We start from the raw sequence: 26,383 nt of genomic DNA, 5'->3' as shown, positions 1-26,383 counted from the left end.
TACATTGATATCATTATACTTTCAACATAAGTATACTTAAAATGTACTTGAACTTTAAATAAGTATACTTAATAAATGTATCTCGAAGTATACTTATTTTGTATAAGGGCCGCCAAACTGAACCGTAGATGTTTAGGAAAGTGCAGCGGTGAGTTTTTGTGCCAATCTAGTGGTCTACTGGAGATTAAAATCAAATGTGCCTTTATCCCTTACCGTATATGTACTGTATATGGACTGTATACTGTAATACTCTTCTGCAGACGAGAAGCTCTTGGCGATCAGACAGCAGCCGCGGGCTGGCCCTCAGGGGCCCCGTTCACTATCATCCCTCTCAGTGAGCGAGTCCTGAAGGAGCCCTCGGGGTAGATGGAGTCGGGCTTGTGTTCGCAGCGGAAGAACATGAGGAAGCCGTTCCTGTAGTTCTGGTTCATCCAGCCGTAGAGCAGCGGGTTGACGAAGGTCGAGCACATCGCCACGATGTGAAACAGGGTGTAAATGAGTTTGTACTCTTTGAACTTGAGAATCAAGTCGAGATCGCTGGCCAGCTGAAACACGTGGAAGGGAAGCCAGCAAACGGCGAAGACCACGACCACTAGCGCTAGCATCTTAGTGGTCTTCTTCCGGCGTACGAGGCCGTCGCTGCGACTGGACGGGCTAACGTGGTTCTTCAGCTTCATCCAGATGCACACGTAAGCATAGCTGATGATCGCTAACGGGACCACATACTGCAAGAGGAGCATGGAGACGCTGTAGACGACGTTGGTGCCGCTAGGCCATTTCTCCGAGCAAACCGCGATGCGTAAATCAATGTATGGGATTTCCTCGTAGCGATACTCTCGGAAAATCGCTAGCGGGCCGGCTAGCACGGCGGCGAGCGTCCAGGTCAGGCCGATGATGATGAAGCTGGTGCAGCGATTGAGGCGCTGGCCGAGGTGGAAGACGATACAGCGGTAGCGCTCGACGGCGATTACCGTTAGCGTGAGAACGGACACGTGGACGCTGAGAGCCTGGCCGTACGGCACCATGTGACACATCACCGCGCCGAATTTCCATTCGTCCAGCAACGTGTAAACCAGCGTGAACGGCAAACACACCGAGTCCACCATCAGATCCGCCAGGGCCAGATTCGCAATGAAGTAGTTGGTGACGGTGCGCATGTTTCGGTACAGGACGATCATGTAAATGACGAGGGTGTTTCCCACAAGTCCTAGCAGGATTATGAGTGAATATGCAAAGATCAGAGAGATCTGAACGCCCAGGTGTTTGGTGATGTCGTCCACAAACGCTGGTTTGTAAGTGTTGATGCTGCTGGCGTTTCCCACATCTCCATCGTGGAGCGTGTCCTCCGTTGCATTGGCGTGATCTGATTGGCCCATACTGACCTGGATTTACAACACAAACCTGTCAGAAAGAAGAGAAAACGTTCAATTCCGTTTCCAAAATGGCTGCCCATACAGAATATGTGGAGGTCAATCACATGACACAAATGCATTTCATACATCCACTGACCTGAATACACCTCTTCTACGAATGTTTTTAACCCTTGTGCGTCAGTTAAAAAAAGTTACACATAGCAATCATAGTGATAGATTAGTGTTGAAGTGGAAAAAGTTTAAAAAGTAAAACCAATAAAATATATTTTTTATATTTTATGAAATGTGTTGACCTCTAAAACTGCTAGAAAATCAAAACCATAAATCTAAACGAGTCGTGTTCCAAATTTGAGGTTGATATCTTAAAAAATGAGCTTTCAGAGAGAGTGTGTTTGGGCGCAGTGACACATCTTCCCCTATAGATGCAGCAAAGCCCACTGGGACACAGCGGCTGATTTACAGTAGAGTTTTTCTCTCTAAAAATATTATTACAAGCACACACACACACACACACACACACACAATTATAACTGCATAATTTATCAAATTGGCTCTATAATATGCAGAAGCAGAAAACAGGAATAAAGTGTGTTTTTTTCTCTATAGGCCAAACCTGAGAAAATGGCTCCATCTGGGAAAAAAATAGTACTTTTTTTTTTTTTGAAGCCTTGCCAACTTGAAAGCCACTTTACAAAGATTGCATCATTTTATAGTTAAACGGCCCTGGGATTAAAAATTGCAATTTAAATGGGGAGATTTTTCATGTCCTGAAGGTCCTGAGAGGAACTATTGTGTGTTACTAGTGCAAAATAGGTTTATTAAAGGAAATGGGGGTGAAATAGTAAAATTCCAATGTAAATACACACCTGTGCCAAAATATATACAAATGGCATTATTAACACAGACAAAATGATCAAAAAGACAAAACTGAAAAAGACAAAAATGTCCACAAGGGCTAATTTCTGAATTAAAGTTGTAATTAAATTACAATAATGCTTACAACTTGGCAGAGGCTATTTGCACTAGTTACTGTTTGCTCCTCTGTGTATTAGTACATTATAAAACATATTAAGTGTATACTAAACCCCCCATTCCTATTACAGTCACCATGAAATCAAAATGGACAATTATTGCTTTTTATAATGGAATATTGCAGTTTCTTATTAATGATTTATCAGTGCATATCATTATAGTTTTAAATACGTGTGCTTTGTAATCTTGAATCGAATTAACTTGCAGCATCTCTTCTCTTCTCTGATGAGGGGGGCGGGGCTATAACCTGTCACTCACATGAGATCAGCCAATAGCAAACCACAACCGTCCAATCAACTCCCCACAGACACAATCAAGCCCCGCCCACATGTGTTCTTGTTCCTGAAGCGTTTCACTCCATAAACGACACAATAGAGGAGAAAAGACCAGCTCAACTTCTGTTTCATGACTTAAGGACTTGTCAGGCATGTACTTTAATGTTTTCTGTATGCGATGGGAAGAGGAAGGCGAATCAGATTGTTTTGTGTCAAAAACTAACTGAGCTTTACTCTCCACAACACTGCTCCTGTTATCAGATGTGTTTCTTTTGTAATTTTGTCTGATGAACCAGATAATGGTGGACTTAGTCTAAATAGCTTTTCCCAACAAGCAACCAGTCTGAAGGTGATTTATACTCAATATATGAACAGTATTTTTAACCATTTAAAACCCAGAACTACTTTCGGCACCACATACTTGCTCTAAATGATACTCTGATATTAGTTCATAACATGATGACTTTCAGAAAAATGAAAAGAAGACATTAGTGTTCACTAGTCTGTTGGAGGCACAGTATGTGGACTTTGTTTTAAGAACATATGAAACGGGGGGAAAAACAGTTCACATTTCATTGCACATGTTCAATTATAAATGCACGTCAGAGATCTCCTTCTCAGCATGGAGGATTTTTTAGATGACTTCTGAACATGTCTTTTCTCTTTGCTCTGAATGAGACATGCACACCTGATGAAATATGTAGTCATAATATATCATTACAACACCGCAAGCCACATAACCCAGAGTTAGTTAATGACATCATTAGACTGAGAAATGGCAGCGGAGATATTGGCGTTTCACACAGTTTACACAAACACAGCCATCTTTGATGTTTTTGTATCATGTTCAATCAAAGCTAGTATTAAAAGACGACTATCATGCTACCAAAAAATTAAACTATATTTAATTACAAAAAGGTTAACGAGGCCCTTTTCTGCTCATGAGAGATGGATAGAGCTTCATTAAAACCCAATTTACAGGCAGCTCAAAGCAAGACGATGCCGAGCGTTTCCAAGAGTGATTGGAGCTCATGAGCACATTTAGAAGTGCCTATATTGTCATTTAAGCTGATTATATGATTCGAACTGTATGGACAGCTATTTGCTCAAGGGGAAATGAAGATTGCCTATAAAGACCTTGACATCTTCGGTCATTTAGAGACTGAAAACAGAAACACTGCTCTAATGCGGTCTTCCCTCCACAAGAGATGACGCCGGCTGTACAGGACACTCCATCTTTCCAGGGTGCATTGAATTAAAAGAAGGAAACTAGGTTGTAACACTGTTTTTAGCTGATGGGTATTTCTATTGTTCCTTATAAAAAAAGTATTGCCTCCATTTGTTACTGAGCTATAGCCGTTCAGAGATGTGAAGGTGTGTACGAAAGCTTTCTGGCCATGAACATGATATAACCATTTGGTACCGGGTTTTAACCCTTTAAAGTCAACATGAAAAGGCATTCACATTCTACTTTTCTTCCCAATATGTATTTACCAAAATATCCATTGGAAAAGAAGTGGATGATCCATTCCTGAACTGAAACAACTGCTAATATAGCGTTTTAATTAGCAGTTATATGCTAATGATAACTGCTAATATAGCGTTTTATAGCATATTAGCAGTTATATGCTAATGATAACTGCTAATATAGCGTTTTATAGCATATTAGCAGTTATATGCTAATGATAACTGCTAATATAGCGTTTTATAGCATATTAGCAGTTATATGCTAATGATGACTGCTAATAATGATAACTGCTAATATAGCGTTTTATAGCATATTAACAGTTATATGGTAATGATAACTGCTAATATAGCGTTTTATAGCATATTAGCAGTTATATGCTAATGATAACTGCTAATATAACGTTTTATAGCATATTAGCAGTTATATGCTAATAATAACTGCTAATATAGTATTTTATAGCATATTAGCAGTTATATGCTAATGATAACTGCTAACATAGCGTTTTATAGCATATTAGCAGTTATATGCTAATGATAACTGCTAATATAGCGTTTTATAGCATATTAACAGTTATATGCTAATGATAACTGCTAATATAGCGTTTTATAGCATATTAGCAGTTATATGCTAATGATAACTGCTAATAATGATAACTGCTAATATCATTATTAGTTATATGCTAATGATAACTGCTAATAATGATAACTGCTAATATCATTATTAGTTATATGCTAATGATAACTGCTAATAATGATAACTGCTAATATAGCTGTTTGACTTTTGGTTAAAGGTACAACTATGTATCTTTGAAAAAACCAAACTGCACGCATTTTGTGGAAGAACATTGTTGTGGTTGTGCGTGACTGTGTGGATGAATATTATTTCTCATAACTAAAAAGAAAGCGAGAGAGAGACAGATGATCCTCCTGCTCATACAACATTGACTTAAAGAGGACCTATTATGCAAAAATCACTTTTATATTGTTTTTGAACATATTTATGTGTCCACAGTGTGTACACAACCAGCATATTGTGGTAAAAACCTGAGCGTTTCACAGCAGCGTTCAAGTATGAAATCGAATCGGTTACCTAACGTAACCTCGGTTCTCTCTAGAAGAGGGAACGAGTATTGCGTAAGCTAGCTTACGCTGCGGGAAAGATTCATCTTTGCTGAGATATTGAAGCCAAAAAATTATTTCATAATTTTGTATCCATACACAACGCAGTTCCTCTGCGGCAGACCTAGAGCGGGCTAGCTAGCAGCTCATTGGTTCGCTCAGAGAGAACTGCTTAAGCCTATGGGAGAGCGGGGCTGAACCCGCTTCCAATGAGAGGCGCCCGCGCGCTCATTGCGTCATGACCCGCCAGAATGGGCGTGGCCATGGTGTATATAAGGAGCTCTCCCAGGCTTATATGTTGATTTATTTCAGCGTGAAGCGAAACGCTAGTAGCGCAAGCACGGCCGGGAACGCAATACTCGTTCCCTCTTCTAGAGAGAACCGAGGTTACGTTAGGTAACCGATTCGTTCTCTTACGAGAGGTTCTCTCGTATTGCGTAAGCTAGCTTATGCTGCGGGAACACCTGGCCAACGCCGTGCGCGCTACGAATCCACTCATGAAAAAACCCAGGGATATACCGGGGGAATTTTTTAACGTGGAGTGAATGTACAAAGAGGCCGCAGAGCGGGCTCATGAAGTGTACACATAAGCATGTATGGGGCCAGCAGAGCGGGCACATGAAGTGTATAAGCATTACAGGAGAGCACAAGGGGCGAACCGGTTGTGAGGGACCTCCAGAAATGCAGCTTCTTAGAGAGCTGTTCGTCAGACAGCTAGTAATTTTGCCTGCAAGGCGGGAACTTCCAAGTTATAAAACCTGACAAAAGTGGACGGGGAGGCCCATCCCGCGGCCACACAAATGTCATGAACGGAAATTCCACAGGACCATGCCCACGATGAGGCCATGCCTCTAGTGGAGTGCGCCCTGATGCCCAGAGGGCAGGGCAGGCATTTAGATGCGTAAGCAGAGGCGATAGCGTCCACTATCCATCTAGACAGTGTCTGTTTTGAGGCGGCCAGACCCTTGGTGCGCCCCCCAAACGACACGAAAAGCTGCTCAGCGCGTCTGAACGCGGCAGCGCGCGTAGTGTACAATCTCAGAGCCCGCACCGGACAAAGGAGATTGGCATCGCGCTCACTATCGGATGAAGGCAGAGCCGATAGGGAGATAATCTGAGCCCTGAACGGGGTATCAATCGCCTTCGGGACATAGCCATGCCTAGGTTTGAGAATGACAATCGAATCATTCGGTCCAAACTCAAGACACGCGGCGCTGGATGAGAGCGCGTGAAGATCCCCAACGCGTTTAACTGAGGACAGAGCCGTCAGGAAAACGGTTTTGAGCGAGAGGTATTTCAGATCCACAGACTCGAGCGGTTCGAACGGGGGTGCTTTCATAGCTTCAAGGACTATAGAAAGATCCCAAACCGGAACCGACGGGGGCCGCGGAGGGTTCATCCTCTTAGCTCCCCTGAGGAAGCGGATGACTAACTCGTCTTTGCCCAATGACTGAGCGCGTCGGGGTTCCGCGAACGCCGCGACGGCTGCCACATAAACCTTGAGAGTGGAGGGGGACCTGCCCTTGTCCAGCATCTCTTGAAGGAAAACAAGCAAAGACGGCACCTCGCACGACCGTGGGTCCAGCTGTTTGTCGGTGCACCATTTTGAGAACACAGACCATTTAGACGCATAGAGCCTTCTCGTGGAAGGTGCTCTAGCCTGTATGATAGTGTTTCTTACTCCCTCTGGCAAATCAACGAATAGTCGTTGATCACCCATGCATGTAGCGCCCAGCGCTGTGGATGGGGGTGCCAGATCGTGCCGCGAGCTTGAGAGAGGAGATCTGCTCTGACTGGGATGGGCCACGGGGCTGTCTGTGACAGCTGCGTGAGCTCCGGAACCCAATTCTGACTCTCCCAACGCGGGGCTATGAGGAGCACCGAGTGGCGTGTGTCCCTGATCCTCTGAATTACCTGTGGTAACAGAGCGATCGGAGGGAATGCATAGAGCGGGCGGCGAGGCCATTCCTGGGCTAGCGCGTCCTCGCTCTTCGAGAAATATATTGGGCAGTGAGCGTTCTCTTCTGACGCGAAGAGGTCTACTTCTGCTCTGCCGAATAGTCGCCACAGTAACTGGACCGTCTGTGAGTTCAGGGACCATTCTCCTGTGGAGATGAGGTTCCTGGACAGTATGTCTGGACCGTCGTTCAGATGGCCCGGCACGTGCGTCGCTCTGAGCGAGAGCAGGCGGCTCTGAGACCAAACTAGAATGCGGTGCGTCAGTAGACAGAGATTTCTGGATCTGACACCGCCCTGACGGTTGAGATAGGAGACCACGGCCATATTGTCCAAACGGATCAGGACGTGGTGTCCCTGGAAGCGCGGGAGAAAGTGCGAGAGCGCGTTCTCGACCGCCAGCATTTCCAGACAGTTTATGTGTAATGGGCTTTCCTGAATCGACCAGTGGCCGAAGGCCGGTGAGCCCTCGCAGACTGCACCCCAACCCGTGTTGGATGCATCTGTCGAGATGACTTTTCGGCAGGAAAAGGTCCCCATCGTGACGCCTAGACGAAACCATTCTGCTACTGTCCATGGCTGCAGCGCCGTGAGACACGTTTGCGTAACCCTGATCAGCTGGCGGCCCGTGTTCCACGCGCGGTGGGGTACACGGCTGTTCAACCAGAACTGAAGCGGGCGCATGTGCAGAAGGCCCAACTGAAGTACAGCGGAGGCTGAGGCCATGTAACCCAGCATCCTCTGAAAAGTTTTCAGAGGCCTGCGGGTGCCCATCTGGAACGAGGCGGCTAGACGCTGAACACTGCGCGCGCGCTGTGTAGACAGGCGAGCCGTCATCGTGACCGAGTCCAAATCTATTCCTAGGAAGGAAATCGATTGACTGGGATGAAGGGAGCTCTTTGTCCAGTTGACAGAGAGGCCCAGCGTTTCCAAATGGTCGAGGAGAACTGCGCGGTGCGACAGAAGCTCCGTCTGTGATTGGGCCAAAATCAGCCAGTCGTCCAGATAATTCAGAATGCGCAGCCCCTGGCTTCGCAGGGGGGCGAGCGCCGTATCCATGCACTTCGTGAATGTACGGGGCGCCAGAGATAAGCCGAACGGGAGAACGGCGTATTGATAAACAAGACCCTCGAAGGCGAAACGTAAGAATGGCCTGTGACGGGGATTTATCTGGATCTGAAAATAGGCGTCTTTCAGGTCTAGAGATATGAACCAGTCCCCCTGGCGCACCTGCGCGAGGAGTTTCCTGGTAGTGAGCATCTTGAACGGTCTCTTCATGAGCGCTTTGTTCAAAGACCTGAGATCTAAGATCGGTCTGAGGCCGCCGTCTTTCTTGGGAACCAGAAAATAACGGCCGTAAAACCCCGACTCGGTCATAGATGGCGGGACTCTCTCTATCGCGCCCTTTTGCAACAGCGTCGCAATTTCTGAGCGGAGCGTGCCGGCGGCCAGCGGGCTGACAGAAGATTCGAGCTGCGCGCGCGCACGAGGCGGGCGGCGGCGAAACTGTAGCAGGTAGCCGTTCTTTATAATGCTTAACACCCACGGGGAAATGCCTGGAATGGCTTCCCACGCTTTGGAGCATGCGGCTAGTGGCCGAATGGCTGTATTGCCCTGATTGCTGCACATAGCGGGCTGGACACAGTGTGTGGGCGCGCTTTGAATGTGTGTGGCAACGGGATTTGCACTCAGAGAGGAGTCTATGGGCCGTGACACAGAGCGAGCAGAGAGGGGACACGTGCACGAGCTCGTGGGCGTGTTTATGTTCTCTGATATTAGAGCGGGCTGTGCCCGTTTCATGTGATGGGGCTCTGATAGAGACACGGGATATGTTATGCTTGTGTGTATGGGTGAACACATGATTGTGGGCACATTTTCTACACAACTGGCAAAATTTCTCTTTTTGAGATTTCTCTGGGTAGCCGTAAAAACGGCTTTTTGTCGCTCGCAAGCGGGCTGGGACACCGGCTTGTTTGTGGCGGTCAACACTACAGCAGTCGGCGAAATAACGGGGACTGGCAGAGGGCGAAGCTTTGACGGCGGTCCGGCCGCAGCGGGAGAGCACCGTCGTTTTCTTGACATTGTTAGGCAGACTTCTGATGATCAGGCTTCAGCGTGATCTTAGGTCGCGGGCCACGGGGGGGCGGCGGTCTGCGGCGGCTGTCAGAGCGAGAGCGAGGGCGAGGGCGGCCGCTCTGACTGCGCTGAGCTGTTTGAGTCTGCGGAGGGGGGCGCTGTGATGGGGCTCTGGCGGAGGGCTCGTGAGAGCGGCCCGCTGAAGAGCTAGCGCGGCGGGGTAGAAACAAGTTCATCGCCTGAGTAGCTTTCTGTACTTCAGAAAAGCGATCGACGATTCCCGTGACGGCAGATCCAAACAGGCCCGTCGGGGAGAGGGGCGCGTTGAGAAACGCGGCGCGCTCAGAATCTCCCATGTCGGCGAGCGTGAGCCATAAGTGTCTCTCAGCAACACAAAGGCTGGCCATGCATTTCCCCAGAGCTTGTGCGGCGGCTTTAGTGGCGCGAAGGGCGAGATCCGTAGCACTTCTCAAATCCGTGACGGCGGGGGGGGGTTTTTCTACCGCCTTCGGCCCATTCACGGAGAATATCGCTCTGTAACACTTGGAGGACAGACATAGAGTGAAGCGCAGCGGCGGCCTGACCGGCGGCGGCGTAAGCGCGAGCATGAAAGCTCGAGGTCGCTCTGCAAGCTTTCGAAGGAAGCGTGGGTGAAGAACGCCATCTAGCGGAGGGCGGGCAGAGGTGCGTGGCGACCAAGTCCTCGACGGGCGGCATGGCTGCATAGCCTTTCTCGGCGGCTCCGTCCACCGAGCGCAGCGAGGCGGATATATCGGAGCGATTTCTAGCCGAGAGCGGTGCATTCCAGGATTTTGTCAGCTCTGCGTGAAGTTCAGGCAGGAATGGAGCGGCCCGGGTGCACGCGGGGGTCGAGCGCCGATGAAAAAAGCTACCGTCCATTCGGTTCGGGGCCTGCTCGGGTGGAGGAGACCACTCGAGACCGAGGCGTTCGACGGCCTGTGAGAGGAGGCGCATCAGCTCCTCTTCTATCCCGGCGCGGGTCCCCGTCGACTCTCTCGCGGATCCGAGAGATGACCAGTCTTCACTGTCAGAAGCGAGCAGTGAACAGGAGTCCTTCTCCTCCGCGGCGTCATCGGAAACAACAGAGCGGCCACTCGGCGGCAACTGAATGTCCGGCAGGGGCGGGGAGGGAGAGCGGGAAGCGGGAGGCGGCGGCGGCGGCCCGCATGTTTCCGCTGGGGGCTCCGGCGGCCTTTGAGAGCGGCGTTTCTTTTTACGCGGCGAGAGAATAGGCGGCGCGGGAGCGGTTTTCACTGCCAGAAGTCGTGCCCGCAGGGACGATAACGGCAGGCTTTCACAGAAGTCGCATCCTCCATCAGCGAGGGCGAGTTCTGCATGCTCGAGTCCCAAGCAGAGAGCGCAGATGACATGGCGGTCTCCGTCCTCGAGACGAGCGCGGCAAGAGCCGCAGGAAAAACGAGACATCTTTAAAAAGACGCTCGGCTCTTTTAGATATAGAGAAAAGGATACAATCGTCGGATGGCCTAGCTTGCAGGGCGGCTGAAGGTGGCGAAGACGGCCGGCTTCTTCAGGGTCCTTGAGCTCGCTAGAGGATGCCTTCTTCGACGGCGATGGCTTTTCTCAGGAACAGCAGAAGCGTGCAGCTTGCTGAAGATGAAATGAATCAACATATAAGCCTGGGAGAGCTCCTTATATACACCATGGCCACGCCCATTCTGGCGGGTCATGACGCAATGAGCGCGCGGGCGCCTCTCATTGGAAGCGGGTTCAGCCCCGCTCTCCCATAGGCTTAAGCAGTTCTCTCTGAGCGAACCAATGAGCTGCTAGCTAGCCCGCTCTAGGTCTGCCGCAGAGGAACTGCGTTGTGTATGGATACAAAATTATGAAATAATTTTTTGGCTTCAATATCTCAGCAAAGATGAATCTTTCCCGCAGCGTAAGCTAGCTTACGCAATACGAGAGAACCTCTCGTAAGAGAACTATTCTTATTAAAGCTATAAAGTTATGCAGTCGAGAGCAGCGAGTGATTTTCTGTTTTTCTTTTGCTGTTTGATTCATATTATCAGCATAGCAGTAGCTACTGTATATTACACTGCTGTCACTTTAATACACAGATCTAATATACACATGCGGTTTCTTTCCCTGCTGTTTACATTCACAGACATAACCGAGTGTTTATGTGAACTTTGTGTGTATTTGACAGTTTAAGCGCAATAAGATGTGAAAGCGAGCTTAGTTTAATACTAGTTTAATACTCCGCCTGACATCCAGCTTTCTGTGCGCTGCTTCAGATGTGTGCGCTCAGAAAACCATATATCAGAAGTTTAAACTGAAATGGCTTTAACATGCATGCAGATAATAAACTTTCATGATGATGAAGAACTGCCATGTCATGCGAGGGTGAACACGATAGAGAGGATAATCAAAACCAAACAGATGTTCTAGTTTTTGACAGTCTGTAAAGGCTCCGCCCTCTTCTGGAAAGGGGGCGGGGACTCAGCAGCTCATTTGCATTTAAAGATACATGCAGGAAAACAGCATGTTTTTCCTTCCACTCAAAAATGGGCACACACACACACACACTCACTCACTCACTCTCTCTCTCACACACACACACACACACACACACACACACACACACACACACACACACACACACACACACACACACACACACACACACACACACACACACACACACACACACACGTACACCAGACACTCACTCACTCACACACACACACACACACACACACACACACACACACACACACACACACACACACACACACACACACACACACACACACACAGCAGTCGGAGCAACTTTACTCTATTTACAGATATGACAAGACATAATAGCATATATTTAATATCGAGAAACACAGAGAATGTGAATTATGAAAGTAAACAAGGTCACTTTTGATTTCATGTTGCGGGATATGCCAAATATCGAGAGGACATTGTTAATTTACAGTCGTAGTCTATGTGCTTTAGCATTTCTGTTGACGTCCGGCAGATTTTTTGAGTTTGTCCACAGAGACACATGCTTGAATGCAAGGTTGTACCTTTCCTTTTAATCTTCATTTAAACTATGAGAGTCCAATCACTTGTTTCTAATGGATCAAGACAGGACAAATTGGATTCTTATGATCTCTCTGCATTTGTAATACTGACTCTTTCTTGAAGGCATTGTGTGTATTAAATCATCCAAAGTGCTTAATGAATATCAAGCATTCTGAGATAAAACCCAATGGCAAACACTTGAGAATAGCGGCTGGTGTTATGTTGTTCACTGCTCTAGGGTCAGATGATCGTGTCCTCAGTGAATCAGCTTGACTGTCATTATGATGTTCTGCTCCTCCACATCAACACTAACTCATGAAGAGCGCTCTTACTGTGCCAGACACTGTCCAGATGATGCAATCACACCATAACTACAGAAGGATTGGAAGAACTCTACGTAAAAAGAACATTATCTAATGTTATTATCTACTAAATAATAATATTAATGATAATAATACATAGTAATATAGTAGGAATGATGTAGCTACTCTGTGGGTTTTGTAAACGCAAAACACATAAACTCAACAATCAATTACAAACCAAGGCTGAGTAGAATTTAGGAGGAATGGGCTCGGGTTCGGTTCATGAGTTGGATTGGCCGTATCCCACAGGATGTTGAGTTGGGATGACAGGAAGAGGAATTTACTGAGGTGGAATGCAAAGAAATTCAATAATCACACACACCCCACAGGAATTTCATTAAATCTTTGGCACAAAACATATAGGAATCACTTCATTAATGTTTAGACTAAACTAATTAGACCCACTGTATTTCTCTGAATGTGAATTATACTACATATAGCCTATATACTGATGACAATTTTGATCACATTGGGGTAAATCTGTGAAATGTAATCCATTCAAATGAATTTTAATCACATAACGAATAAACTAAGTATGTTTTTTTATAGCTAGCATTTTTACACCTTATTATTAGTATCATATCGCATGGTTAAAATTACAGAGTTATACATTTTTTTGAATGTCATGCCATTTTAATTCCATTTTCTGAAATTCAAATTCGAATTTATATTTTGAATTGTGCACAATCACCTGCCGCGTGCCATATTTAACTGAAATCCACATTTCTCCATCGTATTAAATACTACAAAACGCCTTAACCCAGAGATCAGCCCACTCACCTTATGTTTGAGACATCAGCCCTGTAATAGCCGGGATTGTGATGATGATAGTTCATACGCGGGGAAGTTCACGCATCTCCTCCGCGCGCGACAGCTTCACGCTACTGAACCTTCAGGATCCGCTTCATCCTCGCAAACAACCCCGATGCACAGCACACTCAATGCATATCCGCGGACGGAGCAAAAACACATGCACTTTTCTTTTTTCAAGCAAAGCACCCCGAGATCAGATGTAGCTGGTGAACTTTAGGTGCATGAGTGCTTCTGCATGCGGGCAGTGTGTGTGTGTGTGTGTGTGTGGGAGGAACTGCTCTAGTGGAGGGCTCTGTCCATGCAATGTGACGCTTTTCAATACACTCATCAAATCAAATCAGATATGATTGTCAGTCAGTGCATTGAGGTACATGTATGACAGTTGAATCGGGATGGCATGCATAGCTCTATTTCAGTAATGCATGCCATCAGTCATCCATAGTGAGATTATAATTATAACGTCCTGCTGAAGACCAATTTCATTCCGACACTGTGAATAACTGAAACTGTCAAACTGACATCATGTATTGCAGTAGAGTAGGATAACTAAGTGATGGCTGTGATTTGGAATATCACTAATAGTCTTTGTTTCATACTGGCCCTAAAGTAGCCTATATGTGCTCGCGAGTCAGGGGCTTGTTTCTGACCTGTGTATATGAGGTCATACTCTGTAAAAAATAATACACTATATCTACTCAATAAAATTGTGGCAATAGATTACAAGCAATATTATTAATTAAATTTAACAAATAAGAATTGAGTTTTTGAATTAATCAAATTAGTTCCTTAAAACAAAAGACATTAAAGATGAATTAAGCACTATTGATTTTTCATTGCCAACATTGAAGACACCGGATGATAATGAGCAGAATCAATGAAGAAAAGAGGAACACAAGAACTACAACTGGCTTCAGTCACAGCCTTAGATGAAAAAACATTAAATCTCTCGTATTACAAACCAGATTTACTTTATTTCTGTAATTCGTCTACAGCTCTTTTTGGGAATTAACAGGTTTGGATGTTGATGTTTTATTGAAAATGTTTGTTCACCATTATGGTGATCAGTATTTCATTTATTGGGCAGTTTGACTCTTGACTTTTTGTGAGTTTGTGGTTTTTGTAATAGTGTTTTGCTAAAGCACATCATTTGTTGCAAAGGATAAGCAAAGTCGATCAGATGATAGTTTTAATCATCATAGTTATATGGTTTCACTTTATTTTGATGGTCCCTTTAACACATTCTGTCGACTTTAAGTAACTTTGCACCTACATGTCTGTTAACTCTCATTTGAGTGTTACTAGAGTATTAGTAGACTGGTAGGGTTAGGGTTAGAATAAGTTGACATGTAGTTGCAAAGTTACTTATAGTTAGTAGAAAATCTGTTGAAGAGCATCACAATAAAGTGTTAGCAGATATTAAGCAGACAGTCTACTAATACTCTAATGAGAGTTAGTTGACATGTAGTTGCAAAGTTACTTATAGTCGGGTCACAGATTTGTCTCTCAGGGGCACCAAGGAGACATCAGACCCAACCCCCTGGGGCTGCTGGGCGTGAGCAGCCCGAGCCGTCCAGCTCCTCATATAGAGCACAGCAAAGAGAGAGTGTCGCATCCCGTGCTCCTCCTCAAAAGTCATGGGGGCAGAGCCGACACTCTCAGCCGAAGCCTTCAAAGCGGAAGCCGGATCTGAGGACCGTTCATCAAGCTACGAAGGCTTCGGCTCAGAAGAGGTCCTGACGCCACTGGTGTCAGACCTCTGAGGGCAGCCCCAACCGGGTTGGATTGGTGTACACCTGAGTATACAGTGCTCGTTCCATCTCTGTGCCCTCAGACAGCCGTTCTGTCAACGTCTCCAGCGAGCACACGGTGTCACCTCAACGCTTGACCCTCTGAGGGGGGTTCAAAAACAGTCAGTTCGGTTGGTTCCTGCCAGTATGCTTCAGGCCAGCGAAGTGGCTGTTCCCGTTATACCAGAGGCCAGTCTCGAGAGGCGGGTACCCTTAGTAGATTATCTGACAGAATGGAAGAATCTGCCAAACATATCCCAGTGGGTCCTGCAGGTAGTAGAAAGAGGATACAGAATCCAGTTCGGTTCTCGTCCGCCACGCTACAACGGGTGTTGCTCACGTTAGTGCATCCCGAGCAGGCTCTGGTAATGGAGCAAGAGGTGAAAGCTCTGTTAGCGAAGGAAGCTATAGAGCAGGTGTACTCACCCGACAGAGAATCGGGTTTTTACAGCCGCTACTTCATTGTTCCAAAAAAGGATGGGGGTTTGCGTCCTATACTAGATCTTCATCCGTTGAATCGTACAATCAAGAAACTCAAGTTCAAGATGCTGACACTCAAACAGATCTTGACTCAAATCAGGTCCGAGGACTGGTTTGTCACGATAGATCTAAAAGACGCATACTTCCATGTCTCCATCCTCCCTCAGCACAGGAGGTTCCTGAGGTTTTCTTTCGGGGGCAAATAATACCAATATAGGGTGCTTCCATTCGGTCTAGCTCTATCACCCCACACGTTCACAAAGTGCGTAGATGCAGCTCTGGCCCCGCTCAGGCTGCAGGGCATACGCATTCTTAACTATATCGACCACTGGCTGATTCTAGCGGAATCGAGATGTCGTCCTCGCACACATGCAAAAATTGGGGTTGAGGCTCAATGCCAAGAAGAGTGTGATTTCTCCACTACAGAGAACCACTTTCCTCGGGTGTGGTATGGGACTCAGTCACGATGCGGACCGTCCTATCGCCCGCTCGTGTAGCTGCTATCCTCACAGCCACGAAAGAGCCAAAGCTAGGCCAGTCATGCACTGTGAAACAGTTCAAGAGACTGTTAGGCCTCATGGCAGTGGCGTCCAGTGTGATACCCTTTGGCCTGCTGTACATGAGACCTTTGCAGTGGTGGGAAACCCTCTTCGTATGATCAAGATCACACGGCGGTGTCTCCGTGCCTTGGTTATATGGAGGAAACCTTGGTTCCTCTCCCAGGGTCCGGTGTTGGGAGCTCTTTGCCAGAGCTCTTTGCCTCTTAGCACCATGCTGGCCGAGCCGATACTGGTTCGCGGACCTTATGTATCTCCTCGACGGCTCTACCTTGGAGATCCCGATCAGGGGAGACCTTCTGTCTCTGGCGGGGGGCACAATCCTTCACCCCCACCCAGAGATGTGGAACCTAAGGGTTTGGCCTCTGAGGGGGCCCAACTCATAGATGCTGGTCTCTCAACTGAGGTTGTAGAGACCATCTTACGCTCCAGAGCTCCAGCTACGAGGAAACTTTACGCCCTGAAATGGAAAGTTTTCACTTCTTGGTGTCATCAGCATCAGTGGGATACGGCTAACTGCCGAGTTGGTACAGTGCTTGAGTTCTTACAAGATCGCTTTTCATCATTGTTATCTTCATCCACATTAAAGGTTTACGTGGCGGCCATAGCGGCTTACCCGGCATTACCCCTGTGGGTAATGCATCGTTGGGTAGAGACCCCTTGATTATCCGTTTCCTTCGTGGTACTCTGAGGCGGAGGCCTGCAACTCGAACCCGGGTTCAGGTTTGGGACCTCGCTATAGTCCTAGAGGGCCTATCTGCGGCTCCCTTTGAGCCCCTCGAATCGGTTTCAGAAAAGTTTCTGACCTTCAAGACCATTTTCCTTCTAGCTATTTCGTCCCTTCAGAGAGTCGGAGACCTTCAGGCCCTTTCAGTTTCTCCCACCTGCCTTGAGTTTGCACGAGGGATGGTCAAGGCATTTCTATATCCTAAACAGGGCTACGTCCCTAAAGTACCAACCAATATACCAAGGCTTATTGTGTTGCAAGCTTTCTGTCCTCCTCCTTTTACGACTCCGGACCAGGAAAAGCTGAATCTCCTCTGTCCAGTGCGAGCAGATCAGCTGTTTGTCTGTTTTGGATCATCTAAGAAAGGTCTTCCAGCTTCTAAGCAGACGATCAGCTTATGACTTAGTTGCTACAGTTTCTCATAACAGGCAATTGTAAGTACGGCGTTTGGGTATTGTCGTTCCCAAAGCGGCATCGACGCGAGTTCCCTCGAAAGGTTACGACTGTGACCTTAGTTCCTTGAGAAGGGAACGAGACGCTGCGTCGCCCTACCATACTTCCTCCATCCCTGTGATCGACTTGCTTGCTTTTATCCTTTCCTGGTTGTGACGTCATATGTTGATTCTGTATGTCCGTGTATTTAAAAACTATTAATATCAAATAACTTGATTATGGACTGTCTTTGTTTGTGGTTTCCATTGGAACAAATGATGTGCTTTAGCAAAACACTGTTACAAAAACCACAAACTCACATAAAAAGCCAAGAGTCAAACTGTCCAACTAAAGGAAACACATTTTCAACAAAACATCAACATCTAAACCTGTTAATTCTCAAAAACAACTGTAGACGAATTACAGAAATAAAGTCAGTCTGGGCTGCGTTTCCCAAAAGCATCATAACAAGCCTAAGTTAATCGTTGAACAATTGCCACCAATGCTCTCTACGATCAAATTGGTACGATGCTTTTGGGAAACACAACTCTGGTTTGTAATAAGAGAGATTTAATGTCTTTTCAGTTGATTTCATCTATGGCTGTGACTGAAGTCAGTTCTTGTGTTTCTATAAATAAATAAAGAGTTCTTTATTCATCTTTGATGTCTGTCTGTTATATAGATATTTCTGTTTAAATTTGACTCACTATTTTATGTGCTATTTGCTGTTACTCATTTTAAATGGTTGAATTTTAATGAACTAATTTGAATATTTTTAACTCAATTCTTATTTGTTGAATTTAATTAATAATATTGCTTGTAATCTGTTGCCACATCTTATTGAGTAGATTTAATTTATTATGTTTTAGTCACACATGAGACACTGCTGAACCAACACACACACAAACACACACACACACACACACACACACACACACACACACACGTTACAGCTGTTACAGTGATTTGCATCTGAAATGACTCGAGCAGCCCGTGAGGTTTCAGTATCACTAGGAGAATGTTCATTTATCTCTTTTTAAAACTGCATTTACCTTCCTAATTGCATGTAACATGTAAACTTTAGCCAGTGACATCACTGAATTCTTCTAAGGTATATATTTATTGCCACACCTTTTACTTTAGTGCACTTTTTTCAGGGTAAATCCTTTTTTTTTTAGTCACAGACTTTAAAAGGATTTATCTAACACATAAAAATGCCACAACTTGCCCCGACTTGACATTTATGAAAGATACTTGTGAGTATTTTTGTCCAGAGAAAAAGCTTTTTCAATTAAATTCTTATTCAGTCTGTCAGTGTGGTTTTACTCATTTGCTTATCCAACAGCTAGGCTATTACAAAAAATATGAAAATATTAACATTTTAATTTGTAGGACAGAATTCAGAAACATGATTCTAGTTTAAGAGGGCTTTGAAAATACATAGGCCTATTTTTTTTTTAAACGCAAGCCTGCTTACTTGGACCTTTGACTCTAAAGTTAGCTATTTAAATACAGATCTTGTGACTCCTCCATGTGACTTCACTCCATCTAAAATTCTACAGTGTGATGATAATAGTGTGATATATGTCGTTAGAAAAAATCTAATTTTGGCACTTGGCTATTACTGTATCTGTTCAAGACATGAGAGATGTTACAATGAAATTTAGGCTACTACCATTAGTCTACTATAAGCTTATTATCAGTAAGGGAGAGTGGGGTAAGATGAGCCAACGGGTAAGTTGACCCACCCCTTTATCTTGGGAACCGTACACTTTTATTGTCATGTGACCTTTTGGAACAACCCATCATTTCTGCCAGACTGTGAAAAGGATAAAGACACATGGGAGTGGAAGGCCATTTACTTTAAAAAAATGTTTTTGGCTTGTCAAAAATAAATTTTAGCATAACAGATGCTGTTACATAAAAGCAAATTTGTCCTGGTCTAAAAAATATTTATGATCCATATTGATGATGTATAAAACCATGCAAATCATTTAGTTAAATATTAACCTGAATTGGTAAGCTAGTTAGTTTTGTCAAAAATGGCAGATGGGGCAAAGTGAGACAAATGCTTTGGGGTAAATCGAGCCAGCATTTTAACTTACCCCACCATAAGGGACTAGTTAAGGTAAATCTCTGATGTATAAACTGGTATAATTTCAATTTAATATTACACAACTGGTTTAGTTTTTTTTACGTTGAGTTTATTTGACAGGAACAATGTAGGGCTACAATTACACCAAATCCTTCTCTGATAAGAACCAGAAGACGCTTTTCACCAGATTTGAATCATATAGGCTATATTCCAGCTGTAGTCCCTAATGGCGTAACATGTTCAAGCATTGCAGAAAACCATGCCAAGAACCTTTTGACTAAATGTCAATTTACCCCTATCCTGCCTGCATGGGTTAAATTGAGCCACAGGAACACTTTTTTATAAGAAGCCATATTTTTAGAGCATTTTGTCATAGATGTATTCTGATCTTTTAAAATGATGAAACATCCTGAAATTTCGTACTTCTGCCTAATTTCTTATCTTGAGGACCACAGTTGTAAAAAACAAAAATAATAATAATAATAAAAAAAGGCTCATCTTACCCCACTCTGAACCATGACCTACCCTGCTGGGAAAATCCCCGCTAAAACCAGGCTAGGCTGTTTGGCTGGTCTTAGCTCTGGTGTAAGCTGGTCTTCCAGCATGGCCAAGCTGGTGTGCATCTGGTTTTAGCAGCTGGTCTCCCATCAAAGACCAGCCTGGTCAGCTAAAAAGAGTGTCCAAAACCCCCTCTTAAACCAGCCAACCAGCTAGGCTGGTTTTATTTACCCGCCCAGCAGGGCTGTGAATACAAAACACTTTTTTCAAGATGTGGTATACTTTTCTAAGTTTTGATTTCGTTTCCATCATGTGTTTAACCCATTGCGCGGCTGTCTGAATCATAATGAAAGTGAACCGAAAGCACTTACACACAAGAGACTTCTGAACTGAACTGATTTCCCAGTCTCTCTGCGGCTTCACAGACAACCAAACCAAAGCACAGAGGGTAAGGTATACTGTTTATTTATTTAATAACAGCACATATTTTTCATATCTGCATCTTTATTTTCGTGTAATTAGTGTAACGTTAGTTGTGTTTAGCCGTGTAGCTAACTCACAGCAGGCTAATGTTTTGTTTACATCCACACCGAGCGCACGTAACAGCAGCTTTAACAAAAGGACGTGTTTTATGTTATGCATTTGCTTTAATAAAATATACTATCATCATATTGTGTAGTTAAAAAGTTTACGTTTAAAGTTTATAGCTGGTGTAAAAGGCTTATAATATGCAGTTCGTCGATAAATGCATTAGTTTCGGAAGCACTGAACTGTTACAGCATACAGAAATTCACAATAAGTTACTAACCTTATAGTTTCTGCCTAAATACCCTAGTTACAGTATACACGTGGTAACATTAAGTATTTGCTGTGACTGTCGTCAGTCATTAACCATGGGTTACAGGACATGTTTTCAGACGTGTGTCATTGTAATGCATGCTTGCAGTAGGCTACTATTGTGATTTTTAATCATAAATCATCATGTTATTTTATATAGGCCTATCAGTAGTCACATGCTGTTTAGAATCTGAGCCAGTTCACTGTATATGATGCAGATCCCATAATCATTTATAATGTTTTTTTTTTTTTTTTTTACTGTAGTAAGAAATGAACTATGGCATGTTGACAATTGTATAATTTTGTAAGAGACACCAAGGTCTCATTTAATCTCATATACTGAGTAGTAAAAATGAAAACAGTGACTGTTTGATAAACTGCTTAGACTTACAAGTCATCTGATTTTCTTTAAGACAGGTCATGCCTTTTTAAAATCATTTAAGCGTAGACTGGCCTATGAACCCGAAAACTGATTACTAGGGGTGTGACGACATGCTTACCTCAAGAGACCAGAAAATACAAGCTATGAGTTCACGAGAACGAGACGACACAATATTTTAACAATATTTTTAAGAAATATTCAATGACGAAATACATGAGTGGAAAAATAGCCTTTTATTCAACTGAAAGTCAGAAAAAATACACATGCGTTTTGAAAGGTTTTAACTTATCTAGTGCTGTCACCAACGATTATTTTGGCAATTGAGTAATTGGTTGATTATTTTGACGATTAATCGAGTAAATGGATAATTTTTGTATTAATCTAAGTGAACAATAGCCTTTAAAATTACTTAAAATACATATAAGAATGAGGCAATAATTGGTTCAAAAGCAAGTAATCATATGGTTTTATTGAACAACACTGTTAAAATACTAAATATAAACAGTATCAAGTTATGGACATAATGTATTATAACAAACGCCTGCAGAGGACTCCAACAGCCTGGCGATTGTTGTTACACTTTACAGCAGATCAAATCATGGTTTAATATTGGCCAAACAAGATTTATTTCAAATGTCCATTTAATCTTAAACATTTAGCCACTTGTCTATGATATAAATGCTACACGATTTCAACAGTTCGCATATTTAGAAGCATATTGATGTTTTCTCCTGCGTTGGCGCAGGTTTATAAATGATTTACGTTACAAATCTAGTGAACGCCGCAACACTTCGCTATGAAACACAAAGTGCATCAGACTTTACATGCGTTTCCAAATGCACATTATTAGGATCCCAAACAAACAGCACATGCAGAGAGATTTCACAATAGCACTATTCTATATTATGATTTTGGTAACACTTTACAATAAGGTTCAATAGTTAATGCATTATCCAGCATGAACTAACTATGAGCAACACATTGGTTACTCATTTGTAAATGTCAGTTAATAAAAAAATACAGCTGTTCTTTGTTTATTCATGTTAGTTCACAGTGCATTAACTCAGATTTTAATGAAGTATTAGTAAATGTTGAAATTCAAGTTACTAATGTAGTTAGCCTAATGAACCTTATTGTTAAGTGTTACCATGATTTTTAAATGAAAAGCTTTAGCAGACGGTCCCGTATTGGCTGTGTTTGTGCAACTGGCCCCAGGTGATTATTGTTCATTTTGGTCTTCGCATGAAGTGTGCCAGAAGTGAAGGTGAAGCAGCCAGCTGGAGATCTGCGTGCTCACATGGCGTCCGGCAGGAGCAGGACGAGTCTGCGAGAGGACCTGACGTGTGCCATCTGCTTCGAGCTCTTCCGGGAGCCCGTGATGCTGGGCTGCATGCACCACTTCTGCAGGAGGTGCATCGTGTCGTACTGGCAGAGCCTCAGGGGGCCGGCGTCCTGCCCTCAGTGCAGGCAAGAGTTCCCCAACAGGAGCTTTCAGACCAACTACTTAGTGGCCGGTGTGGTGGAGAAGGTCAGGGCCGGCTCCACGCCTGGATCTATCAAGCATCTGGAGGTGAGTTTCGTCTCACAGTCGGGACAAGGCACGACTCGGGACCCTCTTTCACTTTCACTTTGTCCTAAATCAGCTCAGCATTAGGAGTGTAACGACACACTCATGTCACGATTCGACACATATCACGACACTGAACTCACAATACGATATTATCGCGATACTCCAAGACATATGATAAACGATTAACAAACCATGTTCTTTTAATTAAAATAAAAGTGTGTAAATGAATAGTCTTGGACTCGGTGCTGAAACCCAAAGCACAGGACAATAGAGACTCCAGAATAACAATATTCATGATTCTGAAGATGAAAACACTGAATTATTGTAGATGAATATGCTTGATCTCTGTCACTGACTAGATATATTTATAATAATGTCGGCCACTTTTACTGGTAACATCAGACATCTGGCATTATCAGCACACACACATATTCCCCCAGTGCATTATTATACATTATATTCAACATTATATACAGTAGTTTAATGCAGTACTGACACTACAACTCTGAAAACTTTCTCTCACAGTAATTTTTATTTTGGGTGAACTAAAATCGAGTCAGATGTTCCAATTCGATTCGATTTCGTTTCACAAGCTCTCAGTTCGATTCGATTTCGATTCTAAATTTGATTCTCGATTCGACTCAATGAATATAGATTTAATACAAATCCTATATGTGACCCTGGACCACAAAACCAGTCACATGGTTTAATTTTTTGAAATTTAGATTTATACATCATTTGAAAGCTGAATGATGTATTCATAAATAAGCTTTTATTTACATTAATGTATAGTTTGTTAGGATATGACAATATTTGTCCGAGATGCAACTATTTGAAGATCTGGAATCTGAGGGTGCAAAAAAATCTAAACATTGAGAAAATCTCAACATAAGTTTACAAGTGTTTAACTAATCAAAATAAATGAATGAACCTGTATATTAAACTCTTATTATTTTAGGTACTCTGGGTACATTAACACAGAAGCCAACTCTATATTTCAAACGCATACGATGAATAAACAGGATTTTGATGCAAGATGTAAAATTGCTGCTGTAAATTGGACGAGTCTGAACAGTGAACGCCTTGATCAAACACGATCCGGTTATTTAATGTTCAAGATAAAACACACATATAATCTCCCAGCATCAGCTGTAACATGCAGGCCTGTGAACAGTGGAGGAACACTAACACCGGCTTTTGGGCGATAGATACAAAAATATGGGAAAAATCGATTCGTGGCCTTTGAGAATCCATTTTGAATCGACCACATTTTAAAAACCGATTAATCGAAAACTCGTTTTGTTTGCCCAGCCCTACTCAGGACACGACTCGTGACCGTCTTTCACTTCGTCCTACATCATGTCAGCATTAAATGACAAGTTCTGTATTTCCTTAAACATTTCTTGAAAATGCCCTTCCGCATTTTTGAGATATAAAGCTTATGATTGTTTTTTGTTTCATAAACCACAAGACTTACAGTAGTCGTGTCACGTGACTAGTGGATTCCCAACACACCATACATGGACTGTGTCTCATCTGACATGAACTAAGAATGAACTGCACTTCTACAGCATGTATTAATCTTAGTTAATATTAATTTCAAAAAAATGTAATACGTTATTACAATCAAAGGTTATTAGTTAATGCACTGTGAACTAACATGAATAAACAATGAACAGCTGTATTTATATTAACTAATATTAACAAAGATTAATAAATACAGTAACAAATGTGGTTACACTTTATTTTAAGGTGTCAGTGTAATTACACATGTAAGGACTGAGTGATATTAATTAACTTCATGTATTTACTATAGGGTTAGGGTAGGAGTAGGGTTTGAGGGTTAGTTGCATGTAATTATGCATAATTTACTGTTATTACTATAGTAACGTTCAGCCAAATAGGGTTATAAATATGTTTAAATGGGGTCAGACTTTACTGTGTGAGATCGCTTAGACAGACTGAGTTTTTCTGGGTTAATTGTGTTGTTTTAAATCTTATTTAATCTTATCTCTGTTCACGTTTCATCCTTTTAAACACTAAACGATCTTACACAGTAAAGTCTGACCCCGTTTAATATGTGTGTAACCCTATTTGGCTGAACGGTACAAGTACATGTAACGTGTAACAAGGACACTGTAAAATAAAGTGGATTGCTCATTGTTAGTTCATGTTAGTTAGTGCATTAACTAATGTTAACTAATGAACCTTATTGTAAAGTGTTACCATTGTGTTGAATTATAATATACCATTTCATAATGAAGCTCAACCCTGTTAGCACACAATGGCAAAACATTTTTTAGTTAAATCGCCAGACTTGTGTTGCACAGAGATAAACACATATTTAAAATCATATTTTCACAGATTTGTATGAAGATACAGTCATATGTGATCGCATTTGTAAGAACATTTGAGAAACATCAGTCAATCAAGCATTTTTTATGATGGAACTTTAGTAATCATGTATGAATTAACATTTATAAATGTATATTTGTGATACTAAAGAGAACTTACTATAATAGTGATGTTTGGGACATTATTGGTCATTCAGTGTTTTTATAAAAAAGACTGATGATATTATAAAACGGTTAGGTCATGCTGTTGGGCTAATGAATATTGATCACACTGTCTGTGTTCGCTCAAACTGTTGCTGAATATGAAAAACATGGATATAGTGATATGTGAGCGCCAGCGAAAAGGCGAAAATATAGATGATAATTATTCCAAAGGAGCTCTGTCATTTTAATAGGAAAAAACAAGAAAGATTACCGTTTACATGCAGCATGTCTAGTTAAGTCAAATATATTTATATAGCGCTTTTCACAATACAGATTGTATCAAAGCTGCTTCACAGTATCAATCAAAACAACTTAACAGTGTTTGTTTATTACTGGAAAAGACATCCAAGTTTGGTAGAGCTGATCAGTGATATGATGGGTCATTTAATTTGAATATCCCCAACTGAGCAAGCCAAAGGCAACAGTGGAAAGGAACCGAAAAACTCCATCAAGTGACCCGATGGTGTCCTAAAACTCCATCAAGTGACCCGACGGTGTCCTAAAACTCCATCAAGTGACCCGACGGTGTCCTAAAACTCCATCAAGTGACCCGACGGTGTCCTAAAACTCCATCAAGTGACCCGACGGTGTCCTAAAACTCCATCAAGTGACCCGACGGTGTCCTAAAACTCCATCAGGTGACCCGACGGTGTCCTAAAACTCCATCAGGTGACCCGACGGTGTCCTAAAACTCCATCAAGTGACCCGACGGTGTCCTAAAACTCCATCAAGTGACCCGACGGTGTCCTAAAACTCCATCAAGTGACCCGACGGTGTCCTAAAACTCCATCAAGTGACCCGACGGTGTCCTAAAACTCCATCAAGTGACCCGACGGTGTCCTAAAACTCCATCAAGTGACCCGACGGTGTCCTAAAACTCCATCAAGTGACCCGACGGTGTCCTAAAACACCGACGGTGTCCTAAAACTCCATCAAGTG

The 26,383-nt window shown here is 43.3% G+C and overlaps 2 protein-coding genes across 2 annotated transcripts in view; one reads left to right on the top strand and one right to left on the bottom strand.

Annotated features, from left to right (window-relative positions):
- Positions 1-278: 278 nt before the first annotated feature.
- Positions 279-13,776, bottom strand: npy7r (neuropeptide Y receptor Y7). Its single transcript, XM_056268950.1, has 2 exons — positions 13,489-13,776; positions 279-1,401 (listed from the first exon to the last, which is right to left on the bottom strand). The coding sequence occupies exon 2, from the start codon at positions 1,374-1,376 to the stop codon at positions 279-281; it is 1,098 nt and encodes a 365-aa protein (XP_056124925.1). The 5' UTR covers positions 1,377-1,401; positions 13,489-13,776.
- Positions 13,777-22,565: 8,789 nt separating this feature from the next.
- Positions 22,566-26,383, top strand: part of trim105 (tripartite motif containing 105) — a 13,120-nt gene continuing 9,302 nt past the window's right edge. The window contains exon 1 of the mRNA XM_056268949.1: positions 22,566-22,886. Within this exon, the coding sequence (XP_056124924.1) occupies positions 22,614-22,886 (273 nt within the window). The 5' untranslated portion in view covers positions 22,566-22,613. The remainder of the gene's footprint in view (positions 22,887-26,383) is intronic.

Source organism: Rhinichthys klamathensis, unplaced genomic scaffold (assembly GCF_029890125.1).
Source record: "Rhinichthys klamathensis goyatoka isolate OS25496 unplaced genomic scaffold, OSU_Roscu_1.1 h1tg000278l_1, whole genome shotgun sequence".
Taxonomy (NCBI): Eukaryota; Metazoa; Chordata; class Actinopteri; order Cypriniformes; family Leuciscidae; genus Rhinichthys; species Rhinichthys klamathensis.
This window is presented reverse-complemented; position numbering and strand designations above follow the sequence as displayed.

Excerpts from the sequence above, each read along its gene's own strand:
- npy7r (XM_056268950.1), bottom strand. The coding sequence starts at position 1,376 with ATGGGCCAATCAGATCACGCCAATGCAACGGAGGACACGCTCCACGAT.